Source organism: Phyllobates terribilis, unplaced genomic scaffold (assembly GCF_046119375.1).
Source record: "Phyllobates terribilis strain yellow unplaced genomic scaffold, ASM4611937v1 Scaffold_4__5_contigs__length_816908805, whole genome shotgun sequence".
Taxonomy (NCBI): Eukaryota; Metazoa; Chordata; class Amphibia; order Anura; family Dendrobatidae; genus Phyllobates; species Phyllobates terribilis.
In genome coordinates this window covers 559,670,655-559,691,194 of record NW_027362764.1, presented here as the reverse complement: position 1 = coordinate 559,691,194, position 20,540 = coordinate 559,670,655, and the positions used below count along the sequence as shown (strand labels likewise).

Below are 20,540 nucleotides of genomic sequence, written 5' to 3'. Positions count from 1 at the left end.
TGGTCAGTTACTGCCATGGCTTTTAGCCACGAAAGCCAAGGCCTCCTGGGCCAGAAAAGAGCCATTAGGATCACTCTTGCTCCTTCCTCCCTGATCTTTCCGAGGACTATTGGAATCAGACACATTGGAGGAAAGGCATAGGCTAGATAATAAGACCACCGAGTCTGTTGGGCATCCACTACTTCTGGGTGATCCGACGGCCGTAGTGAAGCAAATAGTTTGACCTGTCTGTTGCTTATGGTTGAAAAGAGGTCTATGTCCAGAACTCCCCTGACTCCTGATGACTGAGGTAGTCTGCTCTGATATCGTCTATCCCACTGATGATGTGCAGGACTGAGAGGGAGAGGAGATGTTTTTCTGCCAATACGAAAATCTCTTCCGCAGTGGACATCAGAGAAGGTGACAGTGTTCCTCCCTGGTGATTCAGACAGGCAACTACCGTGGTATTGTCGGTGTGTATTCGCACATGGGAATTCCGAAGGATGGGCAGGAATCTGAAGAGGGCATATTCACTGTCTTTAACTCCTTCAGATTTGAGGAACCTATTGCATCGCTTGTTGTCCCCCGCCTCTGGACTATGTGATCGCCTATATAGGCCCCCCACCCCGAGGGTCTGGCATCGGTTGTCACTATGTTGTCCGGTGTTATGACCCATGGGACCCCCTTGGACAAATGAGCTGGATCTAGCCAACAGAGAGTCTACTGTGAAAGCTGACAGACGCACCTTCCCTTCTAGATGTCCCTGCAAAATTTAGTTCGCCTTGAGTGCCTCGCATTGTAGATCCCTGGAGTGGAATTGTGCCCACTGGACTGCCGGGATACAAGAGGTCATGGATCCCATTAGGAACATGGCGTCTCTTAAAGGCAGTTCTGGGTTGTGCACTACCCTGCCGACCTTGCTTATAATATTCAGCAGTTTTTCTTCCGGTAGAAAACAGTGCTGAGCCATTGAACCTAGGTGAAGACCCAGAAAACTCTGCAAGGTTGATGGAGAGTGTCTTGATTTTTGCAGGTTTTTGATCCAACCCAGATCCTGTAAGGACGATATAATATGGTTTAGTCGGGAAGCACATGGAGCTGCAGACTTCCCCAATATTAGGAAGTCATCTAGATATGGGATAACCAGAGTATCCCTTTCTAGCAAATGGGCAATTACTTCTGCAATCACCTTAGTGAAGATACATGGAGCCATGGACAGGCAAAACAGCATTGCGGTGAACTGGAAGTGCCTGACCTGGTCGTCCAAATGCACCTCATCCCTTAGAAACTGTTGGTGGTCTTGATGAATAGGAAGATGATAGTCCTGGATCTAAAGGATGCATATTAACATGAAACACCTGGGAAACAGAAGCCGAATAGTAGACTTTATGGATTCCATTTTAAAAGTTTGGCATCTAAGGAAGGAGTTAAATTTCTGTAAGTTAATAATAGTCCTAAAGGAACCATCAGGTTTGGGAACCAGGAATAGAAGGGAATAAAAACCCCTCCCCTCCTGGCCCCCAGGAACCTCTACCAGAACCAGTTTCTTTAATAGACTTCTAACCTCTGCCTCTAAAGTGTATTGCTGGACAGGGTTAGATAGCGTAGTTTGAAGAAAGGAATCTCTAGAGATTCTCTGAAAATCCATTTTCAACACTGATGAAATTAGGTTGAGAATCCATCTACTGAATGTGATTCGAGTCCATTTACCATAAAAATATTTTAATGTACCACCAACCGGGGGGTTGGATTAGGGATACTTGTTCTTTCGTTTTGACGAGGAGAAACCACTGAAGTAGGCACCATTCTGCTTCTCCTTGGTGGGCTCCCATCTGGAGTCTGGCTTTTTCCGTGTAAACGTCCGCTTCCTGAAGACCTTCCTATAATTAGGAGCAGATGGTTTAGGGAAGCCTTTCTTGACATCACCAGCCTTTGCCAGAATGTCATCGAGTACAGGGCCAAATAGGTCCTAACCCTGGCATGGAATGGTGCACAATTTAGATCTAGCGTGTGCATCCCCCCTTCCATTCTTTTAACCATAAAGCCCGACGAGCAGCGTTACATAAGCCTGCAGCTCTGGCTGCTAAAAGGAGAGAATCAGCTGAAGCATCTGCTAGATAGCCTCTGTTCCCCAGCTCCGCAGTGGTGTGGCCTAACACTATCTCTAGATGTTCCTGTTTTAATTTGATCCTCCAGTTGATCAATTCATAACAGCATAGATCTTGTAATGCAGGTACTGGCTATTGCTGGTTTGAAAGCACCTGAAGATGACTCCCAGGCTCGCTTTAGTAACGTTTCCGCTTTTCAGTCTGATGGGTCCTTAAGGATAGTACATTTCTTTTAGAGGAAGAAGCAACAGCCACATCGACTCTTGGGACCTTGCTCCATCCAGACAGCTGGGTATGATCAAAGGGGTATTTACGTTGTTTTGATGATGAGGAAAGGAACCCGCGGGTATCATGTTTCTCCCACGCCTGCCGCACAAGATCCTTTATTGCGTCAATGACTGGAAAGGACTTGCGCTTTTTTGAGACAGGCCTGCAAACATTAATTCCTGAGCTCAGTTTATTTCCCTGGAATCTGTTATACCCATAGTAGAAAGAACAGATTTTACTAGGGTGTCTATATCCTGAATAGGGAAACACTTCCGTCCTCATCGGATGATGACGAGGATTCTAATAATTCCTCCTCCTGTATCTCTACCACAGATTCAGACCCGGAATTATACACTTCCTGGCTAGTCTTCTGTTTCTTAGGCTTATGCACTTTATTAAGGGTATTCCTGATTTCTTCTCTAATAAAAGACTTTAGGTCCGCATTACAGACAGGCGCTTCCTCATCCAGGGTCTGAAAGATGCAAGGCTGACAAACGTTTGAGATAATCATCAGGGAGGGGCTGAAAGCACACTCTTTATGTTTATTCTTGGACGGCTTCTTTTTAGCCTAAGGGCATATAGAAAAGAAGGGGGATTCAGCTCACCAGGTGATCACATAGATACACTCACCATCTGAAGCTTGTCAATGGGATACAGTCTCTGGAGGTGGAGGCACAGCGCTGGGTTTGGAGGGCTTGGACTGAAGGCACTCCTCACGCCTGCTGGTCGTATCGCTGCCTTTAGGGTGACCACCATCGCTGCTCCTGGCGCTGCCTTTGCGCTGTTTAGCCCATTGTGGGTGCTCCTATGCATCTCCGGGGGAAGACATAGTGAAGCACAGGCTGTGCTAGGACGCAAGCCCATTTCATCTATAGGCCGCGCCCCCACCCATCCTTCCCGCCGGCTGATGCACATCCTCAGTCCCCCCGGAAGTCAATCCACTACTTCCGGGTTATCGGGCGCGTCATCAGGCCGGCGCACATGCGCAATCAAGTACCCGGAACCGGCCTGCACGAGGCACAGAGCGGCCGATGCCCACACCTTGCGTCCTCCGGATGTATGCAGGGAGATCCTCTGCACCTCGCCCACGTGACCCATGGCGGCACCACCTGGACCATGCGATCGCACCATCCTTTACAGTGCAGGGGGGAGTCTGGCAGGCAGGGCTCCCTCGACGCTGCAACTGGAGACTCGGACTCTGCCGTCCTCACAGGTACCGCACAGAGGCATCAGGACACAGGACCACATGCTGCAGGTTCCCATAAGGAAAGGAAACCAACTAAGGAGGCAAAGGGCATCGCCCCTTTTTACCTGTAGGTTTCCTGTCCTTGTGGGCGGATCCCCTCTCTCAGTGGGTGCGGTCGTGGAGATTGTATATTTTCCTATGTGTGAGATCACAGGAGAATCAAGTGTACAAATTGGTTTAAAAGAAGGATAACACAACTACATGTGTAGTAAAACTACTACCTCTAAAGGCCCAATTAGACAGGCCAATAACCGTAATTGAGAGTTCCTAGGAAAGCTCATTTTCTGATTATCTTCCTTTCTAATCAGGCCGGCAATCACGGACAAACAGTATACTAGAACATCACCATTTTTTGGCACGTACACTAGAAATCACCAAAACATTTACAGCCCAAACTGAGAAAAGTCCAGAGAAGTGAACTCTGTCCCATTGATCACTAGGACATTTTTAGTCACCCGAGTATAAATATGGCAGATAAGAGATTGTTAAAGACACATAAAAGTGCACATAATTACTGTCAGGGGTTTGTCTCGTGTATCTCATTTTCATTTCATTCAGTAGATTTTGCTTTAGCTGTATACATATTTTTTTAATCTTTCCTGTGGGTAGCCATATTAGACTAGGTTCACACTAATACATTGCTCTCTGCCAAACCATACGCTAGGAATCCCTAAAAAAAAATTGTATCCCATTAGGCAACCCCAACGTAACCACTCTCTTGAATGAAGCCAATACAGTCACTCTCTGCCTCCGTAACAGCAAAGGTCATCTTTTTACATGTACATAAATGTGTCCACAGTGACTGTCGGGGGCTTTGTTGGGATTCCCATTAGAATACAATTTTTCGGAGACTCCGACACAAACCTCAATATACACTGTGTGCAGAATTATTAGACATACGAGTCATTTGACCTTATTTTTATGCAGATTTTCCAGCTCCAAGCTGTATGAACTTGAATGCTTTTTGGATGATGCAGATTAGGTGATGTGTATTTGTGTAATGAAGGAGGGTGTGGCCTAAGAATATCACTCTTTATTAAGGTGTGCAAAATTATTAGGCAGCTTGCTTCCCTCAAGTAAAATAGGCCAAAGAGAGATATAACTAACAAGTGTTAGAGAGATGCAGAACTCTTGAAAATGCTATGACATTAGGGCGTAATCACAGAACCCTCAAAAGTTTTGTTGCAAATTGACACATTTTTTTGCGACCCTGGTGACAAGAAAACAAGTAGATTAACTGAAAAAGATTTGAGAAGAATCAAATGTGAAGTGACCAAGAAGCAATTATGCTCCAGTGCTGTCATATTCCAGAACTGCAACCTCTCTGGAGTGCCCAGAAGTACAAGATGTTCGGTGCTCAGAAATATGACCAAGGTAAGGTAGGCTGAAACCTGACCATCAGTGAACAAGACACAGAAATGTCAAGACTGGGACAAGAAATATCTCAGGACACATTTTTCAAATGTTTTATAAAACTGATGAAATGAGAGTGACTCTTAATGGACCAGATGGATGGTCCCATGACTGGATCACTAATGGGCAGATCTCCACTTCAATTCAGCCCCCAGAAAGGTGGAGGTGGGGTACTGCTATAAGCTGGCATAAAGATGAGCTAGTTGGACGGTTTCAGGTTGAAGATGGACTCAAAAATCAATTTTGCCCGTTTTTGGAAGACACTTTCTTCAAGCAGTGGTACAGGAAAAAGTACAATGCTCTATTGCATTCAAGGTACTCCACTACTTTGCTGCCAGTAAAGGTCTTAAAAGATGAAAGAATAATGACATTGCCGCCTTCCTCACCAGACCTAAACCTTATTGAGAACTTGCGGGCCCTTCTTAAAAACGGGAACAACAAGTAATAAACTATCTCAAGGCGACCCCATTTTACCTTCTGCAAACACAGCGTATTTTAAATTACTACTAAAACCAGATAAAGACCCACTATCCCCTAGCTCATACAGACCAATCTCTCTCATTAATACTGATATTAAGATCATATCTAAAATAATGGCTGACAGACTGGCCTCCATCTTACACCATCTCATTTCTCCTGCCCAGGTGGGCTTTGTAAAAGGTCGCTTGGCCACTCTAAATATCAAAAAAGTACTACTGGTACTAGATAAAATTCACTCCTTACCAGATTTAAAGGGCTCCCCAGCGATTGTTTCCTTGGATGCGGAAAAAGCTTTTGATAAACTGGGAGTGGTTATATATGGTCTTAACAAAAATGTCACTAGCAAGCCCCTTCTTTAACTACATTCGTAATCTATATTCATCTCCAAGGGCTCAGATTTACACTCCGGGTTTCTTGTCCACTCCATTCCCCCTTGAGAAAGGAACAAGGCAAGGTTGTCCGTTGTCCCCCTCCTCTTCAACTTAGCTCTGGAGCCCTTAGTCCGCATCTTGTCTGATCCAAGCACTTTCAGGCATTCAGTTTACTAGGAAATCAATTCAGGTGGCTTTTTTGCTGACTATGTCATTTTATTTGTCTGACCCCACCCAACATCTACCTATAGTATTAGACTTACTTAAAAATTTTGGCTCTTACTCAGGGTTTAAAATCAAATGTTAAAAAAATGTGAAATACTCCCATTAACCGAGAAGGGAACAAAACTGTGCCCAGAGGGGTCTTTAAATGGTATATCCCTAGCACTCTCATATGTCACCTACCTGGGAATTAAAATAGGCCGTTTGCCTTCATCTATATACACCTTAAACTACCCTCCTCTTATAAAAAAAAAAAATTTTTTAAAAATCGACAAATTAATTAAAATCATGCGATGATTTGCCCCTATCTTTTATAGGTAGGGCACATCTAGTAAAAATGATCAGTACAGCCAGGATTATGTATCAACTACAAACCTTACCATTACTCCTGAAACACATGAATGTAACTATACTCAATAGGGCCTTCAGTCACTTTATTTGGAAAGGAAAACGTCCCAGGATTAGTCCTCCAGGGTAATGAAAATAAACTATTTCTGAAATGGCAACAAGCAGGTGTAGACAACGCATCCCATCCCATCTTCTCCGCTCAAGTGAGCAAAGATGGATGACATATACCGAGTGTTTAGACAAATACAATCTACCTCCCCAACATTATTTCCAATATGAACAAATCAAACTATCTATTATAGCCAATTTAAAAGATGTGACCTTTGAGGTCTCCCAAAATGTCTTGGATGTCATTCTGTTGTCTCCAATGGGTACCCCTTCAATTTTTGTCCTTTATTTTGTAATGAGATCCAATCTACTAGGAGTTCACCCAGATAATTTCTTCAAATATTGGAGACAACAGTTGGAGGATGTGGAAATCTTTGATAACATCAGGTCAGGCTGGAATTTAATAAGAAAACACATTATAAACGAAGCATGGAGAGAAAAGCAAAATAAAATCATGCACGGCGCCATCTATGCATTTAACATACCTAAAAAAGACCCGCTTTCAAACAGGCTAACAGCTTGCCCTAAATGCCACCTTCCACTATCCGACCTCATGCATGGCCTATGGTCATGCCCAGCTTCAGTTTCATATTGGGGACAAGTATCAACTATGATCGACACCATATGGGGTCCGGGTTATACGCTTTCCCCTTATCTAGCCTTGTTATATTTTTGGAACAACACAGAAAACCCTGAGGGGAAACCCTCTGAAATTGCTCCACACCCTACTTATCCTGGCAAAAAAACAAATTACTTAAATATTGGCTAGAACCCAACACCCCCCCCCCCAATTGAAGAGTTAACAGCTCAACTGAAACATTTTATTGGAATAGAGCAACAAGATGCCCTTAGCAATAAGGAAACGCAAGCTGGCAAATTTCTTCCGAAATGGAAAAAGTTTATTGTAAATTGCTGTTCATTAAATGAAAAAAAAAGAAAAAGGTGGAACCCTTCACTTCCACAGCGTGGTACATTCTGGAAGATCTTGGGGATAGCCTAGGTCCATTACACCTGGATTGAGGAGGAGGAGGGGGAGAGAGTGGAATGGAGGGATCATTTGGTGAAGGTCTATAATACTAACATAGGTGGTCTAATCTAACAAGATGGCTTCAATGAATCAGAGTATCAACTGGATTGCATGTTAATTAAACTGATGTAAGTTACATTGTTATTAAGTTCTTATATTATTTTGCTTTACCAATCAAATATGTAAGTACTATCTCTTTATACCCTGTCTGCGAACAGATATCTGATTGTCACTTTAATCTGGTATGTTTTGTTTCTTTTTGAAAAAGTTAATAAAAATTCTATATATAAAAAAAAAAAAAAAAAAACGGGAACAATACGGTAACGGAAAACAGTACACCTCACTGAACAGTGTATTGGAGGCTGTGGCTGGTGCTGCCCAAAAAGTTGATCAACAGATTAAGAAAATGACAGACTCCATTGATGGAAGGCCTATGACTGTTACTGAACAGAAGGATGGCTACATTGGTCACTGATAATTTTGGGGGAAATGTCAGAAAAATAAAATGCATTTTTGTACATTGAGTTGTTTGGTCATTATCGTCACTGATTAAAAGAAATAATTTAGATGGAAAAATTAAGTTTTTCATTTAGCTGCATAATAATTCTGCAAACTAGTAGTTGCCCAATAATTCTGCACACATATACATTTTCCTAAGCTAGACAAAACCTCACTTACTTTCTAAAATATTCAGGTTTTAGGTTTATTAACCTTTCGGATTGATCGACAACAATGCAGTTGTTCAATAATAAAATTAATCATCAAAAATATAATTTGCCTAATAGTTGGGTACACAGTGTATTGCTCAACAGAGGGACATGTATTAATGTAAACCTCGCCTTAGAGATGCATCTTTTTGTCTCCTGTATGAAGTATATAAACAGAGCAGCAAGGTATGTATTCTTTAAGGCAGCTGCAATAAATGATCTGAAAAGTCTCAATAGAATTTCATAGTCTCCAGGAAGTAATAAGAGTACAGTGCCATCTCACCCAGAGAGGGGCATGGTAGGTGCATACAGGCCCATTTCTGTGTGTATAGTATTACTTTCGAGCCAAATCTATGCCTCTAGCAGTGGAATAAAGCAGCTCCCCTACCCCACCCTTTGGAATGACAAAGCTCCAGCAGCGTGAAATGTGTGATAGCGTCAAAAACTATGTGCCTGTATTCTGCGATAATACCCAAAATTATGCAATATTTTCTTGTGACCTTTGCAATTGTAGCTGGTTGAGCCTGTGATAAGAATATGCTGCCATTAATTAGAAAATAATATTGAGTCTTGCACGCACACACACACTTTCAATCCAAAATAGCAGCATTGTTAGATATGTTACCTTAGAGTTGCTCCATTTACCCTCATCAAACAGATCCCCAAGAATAAAAACAATATCCGGCTGTAGTAACCAAATGGCACTCTGATATGCCCGCTCCATCTGCCATTCCCTAACCAAGGAAAACAGTAAAGGAAATTAGGAAACTTGACATACAGCATGTTCACAGTCCGTTTTCTGGAGCAGATTACAAAAATTCATGTACAATAACAGGCAAGCAAGAACTTTTTAACATATATATCGGTATATGAAAATCTGCTCTTCAAAGAGGAAGATGACTGGAACTGTAGTGAAACCTACTGGTGGGTAACAATCCTAAAAGTCAATATCAACTCTTTAATGAGATTTGACACATAATTTAGGATAATAAGGCAAACCAAAATCTCAATTTCCAGACATATTTTAGGTTGTTTTCACCTTCATCAGTACAAAGCTGATTTGACTGGGTGAGATCCCTCTGATGGTGGGTCTAAGGGGTAACCCTTCTTATAATTGTGAGTGCCAAGCCTGCATAAAGAAACTTATAGGCTATATACAATGCTTCTCTGGGAAATTAATGCAAATAGCCTTCTCAGAGAAGACTACAACTATAATGTCACCTAGACAAATCAGGCCTCCTGCTTTGCACTGATAAGGGGCAAACAACCAGAAGCATGCAACTGCAAATGGGGTGTTTGGTTTAACTCCTTATGTTAAATCATGTTAATGTTTTTTTTTTTATTGCACTGATAAATCTAAAATGAAAATAAACTACCAGGGAATACACAAGGTACAAAGAGGTAGATCCAGATACAAACTGAATTTTACTTGTATTGTATTTCATCTTCGTTAAAATAAAAAACCAAACATCTAGTGAAAAAAAAATATTTAAAATAGAAACACGTGGCCTACACGCTACAAAACCCATCATGGGTTCTTAACCATGGAGATGCATAGGCCATGTGCAGGAACATGGTCTGATCATACCACAGCTCCTGGGCAGGGGAGGATGCAAAAGAGTATACTGACATTACAGCAGAGGATCACAGCTGATTTTCTTTGAAGTAAAACATTGTTTAAAAGCAGACATTGAAATGTTTTACCTCAAAAGGAATAATTTGTGATCCCGTGATGTAATGTCTATATACTATTTTGCTTCCTCCCCTGCCAAGGAGCTGTGGTATGATCAGACCGTGCTCCGAACACGGTCAGACACAGCCATTACACAGTACACAGCAGGGGCACATTAATAAGATTATCTCAGCACAGGAACATTTTATTTAATACGCATCCAATTGTGGAACTTCTTATTATTCAAAGATCTAGTGATTAAAATCAACTTTTGTTTGTGGAAAAACCTCTTTAAGCAGTAAATGGTGAAATTAATAATCTTCTATGGGCTTCATAGGAGTAGCCATATGGCAACACCAGGGGCCTTCAGTAGGCTCCCTGCTGCTATGGAAACCCATTGGCACCCCTTGATTTTTTCGGGCACCTTAATGGTATTCTTTCCTACACAGACAAAGCACTTAAATTCCGCTGTCAGGTGGACAGCGGCATCTACATGGTAAAACTTAGCTAGCTCCATAAATGTGATGTACATTTACATCACATGTTGGAAGGTAGTAAAGACAACCTACTAGGTGTTTTTTGCCCCCCTAAACCAGCATCACCATCATACACTACTGCTCTGGTACTCTTTTTATTAGTGTTTCTTAGCCGTAGCAGCCACGTTATTTAGCTAAAAATAGACGTTTGAAGACAGCTTGCTCTGTACACAAATATTTAATATGAAGTCAAGAAGGTGGAGATACTGGACCGAGAGGTAAAACGTTCTGCGCACTTAGTTCACAGAGTATATGATTCCATTGACAACGCTGCGAACGGGATACATTATCCCCAAGCATGGATGTAGACTTGAACCGCACATGTCCAACATTTTGGGAACACTTGTGATTACGTACCCTTTCCATATTATAGGGCAAATAAAGGGCACTGCAAGATTTGTTTCTGGGCAGTGTTTCCACGGATAATTTGCATATTCCACAAGCCATCTTTAAAGGGATTGTCCAGGACTTTCATACTGATGGCCTATCGTTATCATAGGTCATCAATACCTAATCGGTGAGGGTGCAAAGAAACGGAGAACAGCTGATCAGTGGTTGTGCCGGATGTTGCACCCCCACCAATCAGATATTGGTGGCCTATCCTAAAAGTAAAACATCAAAATAAAAGTCCCAGACAACCCCTTTAACCTACAATAAAATTGTACAAGCCACTTCAGGAAGCATTTCTTCCATTTTTCCCCTCCTTTGTTCTAAATGACTTTCAGTAGTTTAGCCAGAAGTAGAGGTTAGACAGTAGAAATGGAGACTGCTCAGTGTATTTGCAGTCTGTTACTATGAAGAAAAATAATTCTGCAATGCAGCAGCTAAAAGAAAACCGTAGAAAATAAAAAAAACTTACTGCAAAGTTACCTATTTTTTCACTCTAAAAAAAAATCTATGGTTACGAAGATGGACAGAGCATTTTACAATTTTTGTGAATAATATATATCGAAAAGGAATATGAGAGGATTTTTTCTTCGATCTAATTCTTCTAACCTAGAGACCGTAAAGAGAAGTAATACAAGACTGCAGAATCAGACCACACGCAGGGTTTTATGCATAGGCTTTATGAAGAAACAAAAGTATGTGTAGGAGCTGTTCACAGAAAATCATAGGATTATTTTCTATTAGGACAATTTGAAAAGTAGATCCATTTTTTGTTTTAGATGTATTGGAGAAGAAAAAAAAACTAAAAATTGTACATATCTTTTTCAACTAAAACGACATAATGCTAAACAATGCCAAGTTCCCATGATGAGTATTTGGAGTGTTTTTTTTCAGCTGCATACTTTCATGCAAAAAAAACACAGCGTATTACAACTTCAACGAAGACAATGGAATTTATATATACAATATATATATATATATATATATATATACGGTATCTCATGTCCACTGTGCTTTTTTTATGTTGCGGAAACTGAACTGTGGTGAGTTTTTCAAATCTGCAACAAATCAATTTCTCTTACCACAGCTGAAAAAAAAATGCAAAGAAAATATGCTAATTGGTGCAGAAAATCCATAGCAACAAAAACACATCAAATACTGATTGAATGAACTTAAGATATGCCATAAATGTATAATAAAAGCAGATTCCACCAACGGGACCTGCATCTGTTTTGCAAATGGGTGCTGACGCGCTCCACAATGTGTGGAGAGGTGGCTGGAGTTTCCATTTCGACCACCTCTCCACTAAAAGCAGCATACAATGGGGCCCATATTCTGAAGACACATGAAGGTCCCTTTAGTGAGACAGATATACAGTACAGACCAAAAGTTTGGACACACCTTCTCATTTATAGAAATTTCTGTATTTTTATGACTATGAAAATTGTACATTCACACTGAAGGCATCAAAACTATGAATTAACACATGTGGAATTATATACTTAACAAAAAAGTGTGAAACAACTGAAAATATGTCTTATATTCTAGGTTCTTCAAAGTAGCCACCTTTTACTTTGATGACTGCTTTGCACACTCTTGGCATTCTCTTGATGAGCTTCAAGAGGTAGTCACCGGAAATGGTTTTTACTTCACAGGTGTGCCCTGTCAGGTTTAATAAGTGGGATTTCTTGCCTTATAAATGGGGTTGGGACCATCAGTTGTGTTGTGCAGAAGTCAGGTGGATACACAGCTCATAGTCCTACTGAATAGACTGTTAGAATTTGTATTATGGCAAGAAAAAAGCAGCCAAGTAAAGAAAAACAAGTGGCCATCATTACTTTAAGAAATGAAGGTCAGCCAGTGCGAAAAATTGGGAAAACTTTGAAAGTGTCCCCAAGTGCAGTTGCAAAAACCATCAAGCGCTACAAAGAAACTGGCACACATGAGGACCGCCCCAGGAAAGGAAGACCAAGAGTCACCTCTGCTTCTGAGGATAAGTTTATCCGAGTCACCAGCCTCAGAAAGCGCAGGTTAACAACAGCTCAGATTAGAGACCAGGTCAATGCCACACAGAGTTCTAGCAGCAGACACATCTCTTCAACAACTGTTAAGAGGAGACTTTGTGCAGCAGGCCTTCATGGTAAAATAGCTGCTAGGAAACCACTGCTAAGGAGTTCTTAGACAGAGCAGAATTATCTCTTCATGATTCAGAAAGAGAAGAAATTCGAACTGCACCTGAGGAAACAGAGGAATGGAAGCATGTGACCCAGAGAAGCAGGAGGATCGAGAGGCAGTCAGCACCCATACTGCTCAGGAACCAGTATCAGGCTCTCTCACAGGAGCACCATGAAGAAATACAGCAAGATAAGACTTTGCCAGCAATGAATAACCTTGTAAGCCCTCAGAATCCTCCTGGATGGAGAAAGAAGAATGTTGTGAAGAAAAAACGGAGAGTGGTGGTCATGGGGGATTCCCTGTTAAGAGGAACAGAGGCCGCTATCTGCAGACCAGACATAACCTCAAGAGAAATGTGCTGTCTTCCAGGAGCAAAAATTAAAGATGTGTCTGACAGGATATCAAGACTCTTCAGACCTACAGATCACTACCCATTCCTGCTAATACATGTGGGGACAAATGACACCGCAAGAAAGGACCTGGAAACCATCTGCAGTGACTTTGAAGACTTAGGCAAGAAAGTGAAAGAATTGGGAGCGCAGGTGGTCTTCTCATCCATCCTCCCAGTGGATGGCCATGGAACAATGAGGTGGAATAAGATTCTACAGGTGAACAACTGGCTACGTCGATGGTGCCGTCAACAAGGATTTGGATTTCTGGATCACGGAATGAATTACCTATACGATGGACTACTTGCTAGAGATGGGGTGCACCTTACAAAGACTGGAAAACATGTATTTGGAAGTCGCCTTGCTACACTCATCAGGAGAGCTTTAAACTAGAACAATGTGGGAAGGGAAGCAAAAGGCCAGAAAAAGCCATACAGCTGACAAATACTATTGAGATCTCTGCTACTGGAAGTGGAAAGGAAGAACAAAGACAAAACAATTTAAATAATAAAAATATGGGAGGAAGAGAAACCAATCACAAACTAAAATGTTTTTATACAAATGCACAAAGCATGGGCAACAAACAAGGAGAATTGGAACTACTAATGCAGGAAAAGAAATATGATGTCATTGGAATCACTGAAACTTGGTGGGACGATACACATGATTGGAATAAAAGGCTAAAAGGATACAACTTATTTGCAAGAAACAGACTTGATAAACGAGGAGGAGGTGTCGCATTGTAGGTTAGAAAAGCGTATATCTGCACAGAGATTGAAGCTTCAGAGATTGGGAGTTCTGTGGAAACTGTTTGGGTAAGAATACAAGGAGAGAACAATGGAAAGGACACCATTGTAGGCATTTACTACAGGCCACCTGGGCAAGCTGAAGATATGGATGAACTCTTTATGTATCAAATGACCAAGTTCTCAAAAAAATATGACATAGTGGTCATGGGAGATTTCAACTATCCAGACATTTGTTGGGAATCTCTCTCAAGTAAAACTAACAGGTCAAGCAAATTCTTATCCTCTCTTGCTGACAACTTTATCTTCCAAAAGGTAGGGGAGAAAACAAGGGGATCTGCTACTTTGGATCTAATCCTTATAAACAGGGATGAAATGGTTGAGGAGGTAAAGGTGGCTGGGACCCTAGGAGGCAGCGATCATGCTATTATAGAATTTTCGATAACTAGAGGAGGAAGACATGTGAAGACTCAAACTTCAAGGTTAGACTTTAGAAAGGCAGATTTTAAGAGACTCAGAAAGAGAATAGGAGGGATCCAATGGCTGGATGTCCTTAAGGACAAAAATGTCCAGGAAGGATGGGAAATTTTTAAAAATGAGATTCTCAAAGCACAATCGTTAACAATCCCGAAAAGTAGGAAGAATGGGAAGCATTTAAGGAAACCAGGATGGATGAACACAGAACTTAAACACATGCTAAAAAGAAAGAAAGAAATGTTTATTAAATGGAAAGAGGGAGGCATATCTAAAGAAGATTATAATGCAGTCTGCAGATCCTGTAGGGCACGTATCAGGTTAGCTAAAGCTGACAATGAATTAAGGCTTGCAAGAGATGTCAAAAGCAACAAAAAAGGATTTTGGGGGTATGTCAAAAGTAAAAGAAAAGTCAAAGATGCTATAGGATTTTTACAGGATGAAAATGGAGAAATGGTAAGAGAGGATGTTGAGAAGGCCGAACTTTTTAATTCCTATTTTGCATCTGTTTTCTCTCAGAAAGAAAATGTATCATCAACTGATCTTCACTGTCGTTTTAAAGGAATAGAAGAATCCAAGTTATCTGTAAACAGAAAGATTGTGAGGGAATATTTAGCTAACATAAATGAGTTCAAGTCTCCAGGTCCAGATGAATTACACCCCAGAGTACTGAAGGAGATCGTAGAAGAAATTTTAGAACCACTCTCCATAATCTTTGAAAATTCTTGGAGAACAGGAGAAGTCCCAGAAGACTGGAGAAGAGCAAATGTTGTTCCTATCTTCAAAAAGGGGAAGAAGGTGGACCCAGGGAACTATAGGCCGGTGAGTCTGACTTCTATACCAGGAAAGATCTTTGAACAAATTATTAAACAACATGTATGTAAGTACATGGATAAGAATGAAGTGATTAACCAGAGTCAGCATGGGTTTGTAACTAACAAGTCATGTCAGACTAACTTAATTTCCTTCTATGACAGAATCACTGACTGGGTGGATCAGGGAAATGCTGTAGATATAGTATATCTTGACTTCAGCAAAGCATTTGACAAAGTATCTCACACCATCCTTATTGAAAAAATGACCAAGTATGCAATGGACCAGGCAACTGTTAGGTGGATTCATAACTGGCTTAGTGATCGGACTCAAAGGGTGGTTGTAAATGGCTTCACATCCAGCTGGATGAATGTCTCAAGTGGGGTACCACAGGGCTCCGTCCTGGGACCTGTATTGTTCAACATCTTTATCAATGATTTAGATGAAGGAATTGAGGGTAAACTGATTAAATTTGCTGATGACACAAAGCTAGGAGGGATAGCTAATACTAGAGAAGAGAGAGAGAGGATTCAAAAAGACCTAAATAAACTGGAGCAGTGGGCAGCAACCAACAGAATGGTTTTTAACAGGGAAAAATGCAAAGTACTACATCTGGGCAATAAAAATGAAAAAAGCATATACAGAATGGGAGGAATAGAGCTAAGCAACAGTACATGTGAAAAAGACTTAGGTATACTAATAGATCATAGACTGAACATGAGTCAACAGTGTGATGCAGCAGCAAAAAAGGCAAATACAATTCTGGGATGTATTAACAGAAGCATACAGTCTAGATCACGTGAAGTAATTATCGGTCTTTACTCCTCTTTGGTCAGACTTCATCTGGAATACTGTGTACAGTTTTGGGCACCACATTTTAAAAAAGACATAGACAAACTGGAGCAAGTTCAGAGAAGAGCGACCAGAATGGTGACTGGTCTGCAAACCCTGTCCTATGAGGAACGGTTGCAGGATTTGGGAATGTTTAGCTTGCAAAAAAGAAGACTGAGAGGAGACTTAATAGCTGTCTACAAATATGTCAAGGGCTGTCACATTGTAGAAGGATCATCTTTATTCTCATTTGCACAAGGAAAGACTAGAAGCAATGGGATGAAACTAAATGGGAGGAGACACAGATTAGATATTAGAAAAAACTTTTTGACAGTTAGGGTGATTAATGAGTGGAACAGGCTGCCACGAGAGGTGGTGAGTTCCCCTTCAATGGACGTCTTCAAACAGAGGATGGACAGACATCTGTTTGAGATGATTTAGTGAATCCTGCTGTGAGCAGGGGGTTGGACCAGATGACCCAGGAGGTCCCTTCCAACTCTACATTCTATGATTCTATGATTCTATGACAGGCAACAAGCAGAAGAGACTTGTTTGGGCTAAAGAACACAAGGAATGGACATAAGACCAGTGGAAATCTGTGCTTTGGTCTGATGAGTCCAAATTTGAGATCTTTAGTTCCAACCACCGTGTTGTGCAGAAAAGGTGAACGGATGGACTCTATATGTCTGGTTCCCACCGTGAATCATGGAGGAGGAGGTGTGATGGTGTGGGGGTGCTTTGCTTGTGACACTGTTGGGGATTTATTCAAAATTGAAGGCATACTGAACCAGCATGGCTACCACAGCATCTTGCAGCGGCATGCTATTCCATCCGGTTTGCGTTTAGTTGGACCATCATTTATTTTTTAACAGGACAATGACCCCAAACACACCTCCAGGCTGTGTAAGGGCTATTTGACCAAGAAGGAGAGTGATGGGGTGCTACGCCAGATGACCTGGCCTCCACAGTCACCAGACCTGAACCCAATCGAGATGGTTTGGGGTGAGCTGGACCGCAGAGTGAAGGCAAAAGGGCCAACAAGTGCTAAGCATCTCTGGGAACTCCTTCAAGATTGTTGGAAGACCATTTCCGGTGACTACCTCTTGAAGCTCATCAAGAGAATGCCAAGAGTGTGCAAAGCAGTCATCAAAGCAAAAGGTGGCTACTTTGAAGAGCCTAGAATATAAGACATATTTTCAGTTGTTTCACATTTTTTTGTTAAGGATATAATTCCACATGTGTTAATTCATAGTTTTGATGCCTTCGGTGTGAATGTACAATTTTCATAGTCATAAAAATACAGAAAAATCTTTAAATGAGGTGTGTCCAAACTTTTGGTCTGTACTTATGTGCCAGAAATGTACGAGATGGCAATACTTCTTAAAAAACATTGCTTAACTCCTCGCATTCGATTGTCTTTGGTTCAGTTTTACTGCTTAATTAGTAGAAATAAAGCACATAACTAATGGTATTCCACATCCTCTCAGTTCTTACCGTCTAAATTTGTCAAACCAATGGCCAGTGATTTCCCCAAGCAGATGGGTATCTGATAAGAACATAGCCTTCAGTGAAGATGTTGGTGGCGGACTGGTACTAGTCTTCAGGTTTGGCCAGTGACACTGGATTATGACAAAGTAGTAAAGAAAGAACTCGCAGAAAAAAATAGTGAAAAATGTACAACCAAGGCACTTTAACAAAAACACAATGTTCCTATTAAGGCGGGAACTCTTTTCTGTTCCAAGTCCAGACTTCATTGCAGCCATGTCTGTGTCGATCACAGGGAATCCATAAATATATGACATCCATGTGCATTCGTTTTCATCTCTGGTGAAGTCACGATGGTTGCATTGTGCCTGTCTATAGAAAACAATGTTACCACTCAGGCTATTAATAGGATTGAATTAAAAGAAAACATCTTTAGGTTAAGTGCAGACTGCGTCTATGCCTACAGAATACGTCAGGAGGAACTCTCCCTCCTCCAGACGAATATTTTAAAGCACCATTCCAGTTCCCTACCCCAAGTATTAGAATTACCAGCCGCTGTTTTCATCTGCTATGGGCGCCACTCCAGTCGTCTCCTGCAGATTGTGACCTGCCGGATCTCTCCAGTGTTTGCTAGGCGGGCCAGAAGTCACATCTCAATGCAAATCTATGAGAGCCTCGTTCTTGCTCTCATAGACTTTCCTTCAAAGCTTGTGACTGTTACCTCTGACTTCCGGTCAGTCAGAAGTTGCGGTCACAAGATGGCAAAGTGGGGTCGGAGCAGCACTGGTAAGAGCAGAAGACAACGGATGATAAGTATATTACTGGGGGTCAGAGAACTTAGGATTAGTGGCATCAGTCTAGCGGTGAAATAAAAAGAAACACTGGAGGGATGCTTTAATGTTTCCATAGGTCTCTGTTCATCAGAAGGAGGTATGCACTAGAATATTGTTTAACTACGGTATATACGTAAGCATTGCAGACTGCACTTTCCTATACAGACGGAGGCATTTTATTTCAGTGTGACTACTGTCGGGTGCATACCTCCTGAGTGTATGTGCCCAACAGTGGGCACAAACAATGCATGTACTGAGCCTTTTTTTTAATATGTGAATGTTTTTCTGCAGGGTGTAGTGGGTTAACAAAACCATATGGCGGGAACCAGATACCATATTTGCAATACGAGACAACAGGCAAGAGATATATGTGCTCAAATCTTCATTGGGATGGTTTCTCTTTAAAGGACCTGTTTCATATAGACCAGGGATGTCAAACTCAAATACACAGAGGGCCAAAATTAAAAGCTTGGACAAAGTCGCGTGCCAACCTTGATATTTCTTAAAAAAAAATCTCTAAAATTGAGGAAGTTTTTCCTTATCAAGTATAACGATGAACCTTTTCATATGGAAACAGACAAGGGGTTATCCTACGAACAAAGTACATTTTATTTTATAGATCTTAGAATAAAATAAAACACCTAATCATAAATGGGGCATACTGGAATAATATAATATGCTATGTAAGAGCAGTAAAGCATATGGACCAATGGCTTAATTTAAATATGTAATAACAAAGGACAAACAACCTTGAATAATACAGATAATAAAGTATGATGCCAATAAAAGTGCCCACCAAACACAGTAAGATTCCCCCACAGTGAACACCTCCACATGCACAGTATAATGACCTTACTGTACCCCTCCTTGGCAAAGTATGGTGACCCATCACAGTATGATTACTCAACTGTGATACCCACACAGCCCTCCACACAGTATAATGGGCCACACAGTCCTCCATACAGTATAATGGCTCCACATAGTCCTCCATATAGTATAATGGGCCCTGCATTGCCTTCCAAACAGAATAATATCCCCATATAGTCCTCCATACAATATAATGGCCCCCCAAAAAATTCACCTTTCCCGTCGCAGGCCAAATAAAATCACCCTGAGGGCCAGATTTGGCCCGCGGCCCAGAGTTTGACATATGTGATCTAAGCGAACTGCCCAAAGGTCCTTGCAGGGCACAGTCACAACAAAGGATGGCATCTCGTGCTCAGTAACTATGGGCATTTCTAGATCTGGGTGGCTCAAAATTTGTATTCAGTCAATGTTATATAATGCAACATTTTTCCTGGACACTAAGTAGACTGAAGTTAAGCGCACACGTAGCATTTTTGATGCATTTTCGAGGCGTTTTTTCCACGCGGAAATGCATCAAAAATGCTTGGTAATCGGCCTGCAAGCTAATGAAATGGCAATCCTAAGTATTCAGACCTTTTGCTCAGACACTGATATTTAAGTCACATGCTGTCCATTTCCTTGTCATTCTCCTTGAGATGGTTGTACTCCTTCATTGGAGTCAAGCTGTGTTTAATTAAACTGATAGGACTTGATTTGGAAAGGCACACACCTGTCTATATAAGACCTCACAGCTCACAGTGCATGTCAGACCAAATGAGAATCATGAGCTCAAAAGAATTGCCCAAGGAGCTCAGAGACAGAATTGTGGCAAGGCACAGATCTGACCAAGTTTACAAAAGAATTTCTGCATTACTCAAGGTTCCTAAGAGCACAGTGGCCTTCATAATCCTTAAATCGACGAAGTTTGGGACCACCAGAAGTCTTCCTAGACATGGCCGTCCAGTCAAACTGAGCAATCGTGGGAGAAGAGCCTTGGTGAGAGAGGTAAAGAAGAAAACCCCAAGATCACTGTGGCTGAGCTCCAGAGATGCAGTAGGGAGATGGGAGAAAGTTCCA

At 41.4% G+C, this 20,540-nt stretch overlaps 1 protein-coding gene across 12 annotated transcripts in view; it reads right to left on the bottom strand.

Annotated features, from left to right (window-relative positions):
• The window catches only part of MPPE1 (metallophosphoesterase 1), a 121,703-nt gene that overhangs the window by 87,941 nt on the left and 13,222 nt on the right, over positions 1 to 20,540 (bottom strand). For 10 of the 12 annotated variants that reach the window (XM_073679013.1, XM_073679015.1, XM_073679014.1 and 7 more), the window contains 2 exons: positions 17,794 to 18,156; positions 8,902 to 9,010 (listed from right to left, as the gene is read on the bottom strand). In XM_073679013.1, the coding sequence (XP_073535114.1) occupies positions 8,902 to 9,010; positions 17,794 to 18,156 (472 nt within the window). The remainder of the gene's footprint in view (positions 1 to 8,901; positions 9,011 to 17,793; positions 18,157 to 20,540) is intronic. The other 2 variants (XM_073679024.1, XM_073679023.1) reach the window with 1 other exon arrangement.